The 9,040-nt window shown below is 31.4% G+C and overlaps 1 protein-coding gene across 1 annotated transcript; it reads right to left on the bottom strand.

Moving 5' to 3' along the window:
* Positions 1–584: 584 nt before the first annotated feature.
* LOC119666595 lies at positions 585–6,709 on the bottom strand. The gene is made up of 5 exons (XM_038075875.1): positions 3,673–6,709; positions 2,245–2,494; positions 1,909–2,177; positions 1,734–1,844; positions 585–1,669 (listed from the first exon to the last, which is right to left on the bottom strand). The coding sequence occupies exons 1-5, from the start codon at positions 6,679–6,681 to the stop codon at positions 1,076–1,078; spliced, it is 4,233 nt and encodes a 1,410-aa protein (XP_037931803.1). The 5' UTR covers positions 6,682–6,709; the 3' UTR covers positions 585–1,075.
* Between the last annotated feature and the right edge of the window lie 2,331 nt (positions 6,710–9,040).

Below are 9,040 nucleotides of genomic sequence, written 5' to 3'. Positions count from 1 at the left end.
ATATTGTTCTAGCTTTTTTAATTCCTAATGATACTGTTCTTTGAAGGTTTAATAAATGCTAGTTATTTTACAGATTAAAAACAATTAATTAATAATAATCACATCTAACAAAAATTAGAACAGCTTCAGATATTACGATGTTTTATGAGATCTAATTTTTAGCATTGGTGAGTCATTGTGCTACTGTAGAAATCAAAAACAATTCGAAAGATTCAATAACACTCTACGTAGTCTTTAAGGAAAGATCTTGCAGTTCACTTAGATTCCTTAAAACATAGGTACTTGATATGTTTAACTTACGAGGTACATGCGGTAGACAATGACAAAGTAGGTGTTGTTGTGGGTGTAGCCTGGGATTGTACCCAAATCCCTCTTGGTTGTAGCGAACGGTACTTGGTCGTCGAACTTTACGAGTAGCTCCAACAAGTACACCCAGCCGTTCTTGAAACAAATCAGGTACGATAACGTCCCTCATGTCGTCCATATATTCTATTGCTTCCTATGCCTCTCAAAAAACTAAGTACTCAAAAAATAACTCCGTAACTTTATTAAATAACTTTATTATATAATTAAGTTTTAATTTTCTTATAAATGTGGTTTATATATGAATCGAAATAATTTAATCGTCTCGTAAATAATATTTTTTTCTTATTTAAATGATTTTTAGTGTATTTTTGTATGATGCAAGAATAACTAATATATGTGAAAGTCCTTAAATATTACACATAAACTGATTAATTTACTAATACATTTTATCTAAAAAATATATTTTGTGTTGTTATACATTAAAATAAAATTAAAATAAAATTATTTTTATTTTTTCGATTTTATAACTTCACTCAATAAATTACTAATTTCAGTCTTGCATGCTTAAACGTATCGCATAAAATTCTATAAAAATTAAATTTTACTTTACTCAGTATTTCGTCTATTTGCTTTCGAAATAATAATTTTTTATATATATTTAATTCAACCTCTTACGCAAAACTCAATATATGATAAATGCTTAAAACTAATTTTAAAGTTTTTTTATAAAATAAAAAAATTAAAATAATTTGCCCACCCAAAGAAGCGTCTAAGGTTCTTGTAAAGTTTGCTGTTCGTCCATTGAATTATCTATCTTATTCTCTGTGGGTGCAGCAGTACGATTGTCCGATATATTAAGATTTTGTTGCTGATCCACAGCATTAGTATCGACAGTTTTAATCAATTTAACTCTCTCCAGAACGAAAGTGTCAGTCGTATATTCAGCCGTTGGAGTGATATCCGTCAAACCAGTCAAACTAGTACTCGCGTCAACGCTTGTGCGTTTTGGAGAGACTGATGCTGAGGAAGAATTGGAAGAGTTGCTTATAGAACTCTGATTATCTGTGGGAGTTGAAGCATCGTCAGCTTTCAGTTCAGCTTGCAATTCGGCAAATAAGTCCAGAAGGTTATTAATGCCAATCAAGTAGCCATCCTCATGATTGCCTACTTTCCAAGCACTGCTATGGCTAATCAAGTGATTTTCTGGCAACGCAACTGTTTTGGCAAAATCAATTAACCAAATGCTTGCGTTTTTACTATCGTGCACGAAGAGCAAGGAGCTGCCAATAACTTCATGTGTGGAGAAAAATTCAGAACGTTCGAGTGTAGTGCGTATAGATTGAAGACGTTCAATATAACGAGCCTGACGAGTGAAAGTTCAAGTTTAGTAAAATTAATCATTTGTGATTAAAAACCAGCAAACTTACCAAAGAATTTGGAAAACCACTAATGAATTCACGAAAGGCTTGCTTGATTTGTTCTTTGGATTTAGTTGTCTTAAAATCTTTCGAACTGGTGCCATCGCTCTTTTTGATACCCTACAATATATTATGTTTATTGATTGATATAATAAATATGATTTATATATTAAACGCTACTTACCTCAATACGAAAACCCAATGTTGCTGTGCTAGAAATTGTTTCTCGCCATACCATATATCTAGGCTTAGTAACACCTTTTGCTTTATGTTCTTCTTCATTAGGTGCATCGGGATCGATTTGTATCATTTTTTCGTACATATCCTTGCGCAATTTTGGTTTTTCTTTAGCTTTTGATAGCTCTTCCTCTAAATATGTACGTACACCCACTTTACAATCCATAACACATGGTTGATCGAAGTCGCTTAACAAGTCTTCTAGTTGCAAATATACTGTATAGAATAAAGGAGATTTGTTTGAGAAATTCAATGAATTTATTTATAGATTTAATTGGCTTACATTCACCATCTTCGCTTGTCACTTGTCCTTTGTATTCCGGTACAAATGGTCTAAGCTCATCTTTCATCAGCACTTGGAAACAATCTTCTTCTTTTGGACAAAGTTTCTTCAGTACTGTGCCTTGTTCTGGCCCGGCTTTGAAATTACCTTGGTGACCAGCTAATTGCACCCAAGGATAGCGCTGCTTTTTGTATGTTTGAAAGAATGGTGTCCATTGCACAATGTTTCGAATTTTTCGCCATCCTGAAGGCTGTTAATTATAAAACAATTATTTTTTTTAAAAAATATTCTCAAGTAATTAATTACTTTTATTTAATTGATAACTTAAATAAATTAAGTAATTTTTATAATAGCAATTGTATTTTATATAATTGGAAAAAAAATTCTAAAATGAATTTTGTGAGATAATGTTTCGTTTAGAAAATTAGGTAATAACGGCGTATTGTTTTTCTCTATAAAACTAAAAAAGATTTAAAATCATTTGGAACCTTAAATGAAATATAATATATTTTTTCAATAAAGATCGTATTGCTGCACTAAGATCCTCTCGACAGTAAATTCAAAGCATAGTTAATCTAGTTGATGGAAGTGTTGGGCAGTTCCAAAAAGTGGCCACTTTTTTTGATTTGCCCAGTTAGTGTAGCACTTTTCTTATCATTCTCACAGTTGAGTCTTCCATTCAATCACTGAAAGGAAGATTCAGTATCTTAGCAGTGTTTCCTAATCGTCAGTGATCCGATAGCAAACCTATTATATGGCTAACATATTTACGAAAAATCTAAATTTGCTTACAGATCGTCTTGACGAAAAATCTGAATGAGATTGGCAGATTGTGTCTTATTTAAATTGTGTCAATTTAAGTACAGATCGCAAACATCTGTAAAACTTCTCAGCAATATGTTACTACAATAATTATTTATATAATGCTAACAACACTCTGAAACACTCTAACTGGCTAGTTCATCTGTCTTGCAGAAAAAATGCGCATATATAAATATGTAACAGTTGAAATCTCTCCATGATGTATATAATTTTGACGGACCTCAATGATTTTAAGCCATTTGTCTGATAACCTCTTAAAGAAAAGCTTTGGAATGGACGTTGTAACCAGCTTTTTTTAAAGCCGGAATTTAAAAAATTTGAAATTGTAGCTATAGTCAGTAATTCTTTCACTAAGAGATAGCTTTAAGTGTAAGAACAGATAAAGCTTTAAAAGCTTTGTTAAAAAAATATATATACATATATTAAATATATATATTATATACATCAAAATCATAACATCAAAATGAATATAAATTTATTATATTCAATATATAATGTTACATCCTATCTTTATGATAATAACAACAATAATTTACAAAATATATTTATTAGAACACAATATTATAGTTGAAAAAAAAATATTAAAAAAACATTTTATATAAATAAGTCCAGCTTTTCTTCTAATTTTTCATTATCACATGGTGAAATTTTCATTCTTTTCTCTTCCACCAAAAGACATACGTCTCTATAACTGATTGTTTCAAGTTCATTATAAATGTCCATAGATGGTGGATTTTTAGGGTCCATAGTTGCATATTTCCAACATTCAAGTGCATTGTAATTCTTTTTCATTTTAAGATTAATAATAGCCAGGTATCCAAATACATCCGGAGTGTGCAAACGATTCTCGGAGCTTTTGGATAAATAAAAAATTGCTTCTTCAAATTCATTGAGTCGATAAAGGCATATGCCCGCATACATATTTACTATTAGGTGAAGAGTAGGTAAATCGGAACATTTTTTTAAAGCCTTTACTGCAGAGTTAAGATCGCCACGTTCATAATTAATGAATGCGTAACGTAAAAGACTTAATAGAATATCCTCAAGATTGGATATATCTTGAATTTGCAACACCTCACGATAATATCGCATAGCTGCATCACGATTTCCTCGCATATCCTCATAACAACCGTTGATATGCATTAGAATTGCCTTCTTCTCTAAGCCATTAATCATCTTATCCGTTGGAAACTTTTTAACTGCATACTTCTTATCAGGTTCTCGCAAAATTACCTTGAATGTTGTAGTCATAAGATATCGGTCGAAATCTGGAAGCTGTGATGCAACTTCACTAAATACCATTTCTGCAAATTTGAACAAACCTAATCCCAAAAATAATTTCATTGTCTCGTAAAATTTTATTCCTTTCATACTATTAAACGTAAACGGATAATTGTTGTAAATATTCCATAGACTAATTGGTAGTTTTGGCAGTTCAACCATTGGCCACTCATATAAATTACCAAATCTCCAATAAGTATAGTCGATGCCAGGCTTATATTTGTACCTTTTATATACGCAGTGTAGTAATATCCATCCAGGTATTTGATTGCAATTTTGTTCTGCGAATTCTGATAACGGTGGTAACAAGGTTTCCAGACCAGTATTACCTTTCCCGAAATGTTCCATATAAAGTAAATACAATTTAATTAACTCACCTATATAACTTGAACCTTGAATTCTTTGCTCTTCTGGAAACTCGTTATATTTTTTAGCATCCTCGAAATTTTTCATTTCCATGTTGTAGATATAAACGTAAAACTGTAAGTCTGGATCAGTTCCCAAGATATCTACCATTCTCTCGTGTAGTCGTCTTTCAATTATTTCCATTCCACATTCATGAAAATACTTTATATTATTCATGTACATTAGTACTAGATTTCTATTTGAATATCCCCGAGGATTACGCTTTCTAGATTCTAAGTCAACCGTTTGTAAGTGATCATAAATACGTTGTTCTAGTTCCTTGTAGACCATTGTCATCAACATTGCGAATTCGACATTTGTTCTGGTTTTATAACGATTATTAAAATCGCAGCTTATCAACTTTAGTAGAAGATTACCTATGTTGCCCATTTCACAGCAAAAAAAGGAGTGTGTATCTTCGAACTTGCCCGCATTGCTCTTTAAAAGTTGAGTAATCACGTAGTCAATGTATTCGTAAAATTTCCTATAAATTGCACAAGGAGTTGGATGAAACTCTACTTCGTAAGCCTCAAACCGTCTTATGAAAGAAGCACATGTCTTCAATTTGTTCCTTTTGAAAGTACTTAAATTGTACAAGCCTAATTCTGGATTGCAATCGCTGATTGGCGCCATTAGTACGACGTAAAATAAAGCAAAGGCATCTTTCTTTACCTTCACTGGTGTAGTAACGATTGGTTTCTTTTTCTTCGCGGCAGCAGGAGCAGGTTTCGGAGAAGGTGTTGCAGATTTAGGGGGCCGTAAAACTACAGAAAATTTACATGCTGTCATATTTGGATACAAGAACAGGGTAGGATCTAGAATGCCTTGCATTAAAATTTTTTCTGGCTCATCCGTCCTATACAACTCGACAATGATTTTTTGTTGTTGTAAACCAAATATTTGTTCTATGGCTATTGCCATTTCAGTGGTCAGTATAAAACGATGAAACGCGTTTGATATAAGGGCAACAGCATTGTTATCTATAATATCCTGCATGCCGTAGTTAGCATTCTCTTCACCAAACCAATCTCTAAACATCATGTATTGAGATAGTTTTTGACCCATATAGGTGCTCAGACAATCAATGTTATTTTTAGCCTTTGCGGTTTCCCAACACATGTTTACATTTTGCTCTTCTATATTTGCCTTAACAAAGAAACTGTATTTGCAAAAAGGCGTTATGACGAACTGATTATCCTCATCCGGATAAGTTGCTTGAAATGACAGTTCCAATACCAAGTCTTCATAATTTTCCATAATTTCTTCAGGCATATTAAACATTGATTCCAATCCCATAAAAAGAACATTGGAAAATATTAAGGTAGGTAACAAGGGAATTGTTGAATATATTTGCCACGTAGTAATGATTGTGTCAGTTGTATTATTATCTATTGCATATAAGTAGATTAACTTTTGCGTACTATATATACGACGCTTATGAAAAAACTCAAAGAGATCTATAGTACCTTGAGCCAACGGTGTTGGTAGTATTTCTTCTTCTTCTTCACCCTCTTCTTCCTCTTCCTCCTCCTCCTCCTCTTCGTACTCATATTTGGGCAGCCATGGGCGATGGTACAATGTTATCATTAATTGATTATCACTAAAGTTATTACATTCATCAATATTATCTTGAACGACAGTTATACTGAAGGTAGGCCATATTTTGGGTGGATTACTTAAGTTAACTGTATTTTCAAAAGGATGTTTCTCGTCAAGTTTATTTATCACTTTCTTGTTATGGGTTAACTCAAGCCACACATCACCATCCATATCCGGAACATATGAAATTGAATGCATACGTATGTAAAGAAATACATGTTTTTCTACAAAGTAAAACTCAGGTGCAGGTTCAGGTTCAGGTTCAGGTACTGGTTGTGGCTTTGGCTCGGTTGGCTTAGTATTTATTACAACTTTTTTATTAGTTTTCATTTTAACTATTACGGCTTAAGAAAAATTTTCTATTATTTTTACTTGAAAATTAAAACAATGTTTATAAAAAAAATTATTTATACAAAATTTGAAGTAAGAAAAACTAACGTTTACTATATGACATATAAAATCTCTATATTTTTATATTATGTATTCTGACTACAATAGAATTAAAATCGTAAGCAGTCATAAAATCTTTAAAAACTTGTTTCAAAGTTCGTAATGTTGTAGCCTCAAAAGAATATTGAAAGATTGAGAATTGAAGAAGTTTTTCAAAGGGATAACTTTAGTCTCTTTTTCTCATATTTTCTTATAGTCTACCTCTCCCTGTTTCTCCCTCTCTCTTCCACTTTCTTCTCACCTCTCGCTTTCTCCCCACCTGTCTCTCTCTCTCTCTCTCTCTTTCTCTCTCTTTCTACTCATTTCTCTTTCTCCCTCCCTCTCTTGCTTTCTCTTCCTATCTCTTATTCTCTGAAAGAAAGAAGGAAATCGATACATTTGTATCGAAAGAAATCGGTACATTTGTTTTCAAAATATCCGTAAATTATATGAGACGAAACAAAGATATGAAGAAATGTGTAGCTTATTATCTGTCAGTCCGAAGTCGAATGTTACGGCTGGACTAACATCAAATTTACATATTTATTGGCGCTAGATTTAGTTAGAATTAGCAAACGATTTGGACCCTATGTGATCCGCTCATTTATCTCTCATTTGTTCATTCTAACTTTTTTAAATTTATTTTGTTTTTATAATTTAAAAAACAAAAATAAAAGCAATAAATATATGTCAGTCTGTCAGTTTATCCTATTACGACTTCAGACTTGACATCCTATATAATATTTGGTTGCTAGACTAACTATCATAATGTTTATTTAATTTCGCATTTTGTCAAGCAAAAACATTTTAACTTTGCTGGAAAAATTGCTTTATTTCATCACTAATTAAAATACCTTAAAAACAGTTGTAAGTAACTTTTTTTCTCTTCGCTTAAGCAAAGTTGTCAAAATACATTGTCATGTCCGAAGAAGAAATAATGTTACACTTTCACTAAAAAAAACTATTTATATGCGAAGTGCTATTTTAAGAGTGTCAATAAAGGACTACTCCCACCTCGGGAAAGGAGTTAGAATATTCTCGAAGTGAAAAAATGGAATTAAATAATATAAATTTTTGTGCGATGATTTTTTATGTTTTCTGATGCGAGTTAACACTGCATCCACCAACTGTAAAACGCTGATTCATATGATTTAAACGAATGACTGGAATTTTGCAACATATTTCCAGTGAACATTCACAATAGATTGATTTTTGAATTTGGCTGCACTAAAATTTAAGATGTAAAATTTTTTGCGAGTAAAACCTAACTCTAAGCCATTTCTTTTATAACCATGTCGCAAAAGAACAAATAAAATAAGCATTACTTTCGATGGCAACTCTGAACAAAATGGAGATTTGATTAGGCTTATATATGTAAAACACGTAATAAAATTTAAAGTTACAATTTCGAAAATGAATAATAATTCTTTGCAATTATTGATAAGAATATTTTTTTTACATGATTGTGAATAAAACATGAATTTTCATGCCTTTTAACAGTAAAATATTAAACAGAAAAAGTAATGTGTTCGTTACGAACAATGATGACACGAAATACGAAGAACTAACGAAATCATTCGTTGACAGTTAACTGGAAATTTAGTAGGTACTTCCAAAAATCGTTCACAAAAGACAAATTTTTAATCTTGGCAACCATGTCATTTGAGCTACTTATTAATTAAGCGATTTTAAAAAAATGTTGGACTAAATGAGCCTGCAGTGTTGTTGTTTTATATGTTATTTTTAAAATAAGCAGTTGTTCTTTTGTGATATGCTTACGAAAGAAAAGGCCTTCTGAAGATTTTAAGAGCATTGTTGTTTCTTCAAATAGTTTCTTTCGTAAACTGCGAGTATTTTTTATTGCTACTCTGAAGGAAAAAATTACGACTAATGAAAGATTTATTAAAAATTTTATTCATAGAAAAATCATTTTTTTTAAAAAAGTGTTGGTATACATTTATTTTATTAGACCTTATGATTAAGATGAGCCTTAGTTTTCTTCATGCATTTTTCAGCTCATATAAATGATAAAATAATTTCCTACTTAATTGTTAATAAGAAAATATACAATTTTACTTATCTATAGATAACCACCACAAGATACATATTGTGTGTATGTGGAAAAACAAAACAGAAAAGTACATTTACTCGTATATATAGAACCATAGTCATAATAAAATTGACCTCGTGCAAATAAGCTTCTGGTAATTGTCAAGCTGGAGGGGGTTAAAATTAAAAGCGATTGACGTCAATGCATTTT

The sequence above is a fragment of the Teleopsis dalmanni genome, chromosome 1 (assembly GCF_002237135.1).
Source record: "Teleopsis dalmanni isolate 2A chromosome 1, ASM223713v2, whole genome shotgun sequence".
In the NCBI taxonomy this organism is placed as follows: Eukaryota; Metazoa; Arthropoda; class Insecta; order Diptera; family Diopsidae; genus Teleopsis; species Teleopsis dalmanni.
The sequence above is the reverse complement of the archived record's forward strand: the minus strand, read 5'-3'. Positions and strand labels throughout refer to the sequence as shown.

What these genes read in the sequence shown, in the direction of transcription:
- LOC119666595 (XM_038075875.1), bottom strand. Translation starts at nt 6,681, where the DNA reads ATGAAAACTAATAAAAAAGTTGTAATAAATACTAAGCCAACCGAGCCA. An exon ending in AATTAGAAGAAAAGCTGGAC is followed by an intron (nt 2,495 to 3,672) that starts TTATTTATATAA and finishes TATAATTAACAG; the next exon opens with CCTTCAGGATGGCGAAAAAT. An exon ending in GTGGTTTTCCAAATTCTTTG is followed by an intron (nt 1,670 to 1,733) that starts GTAAGTTTGCTG and finishes TTCACTCGTCAG; the next exon opens with GCTCGTTATATTGAACGTCT.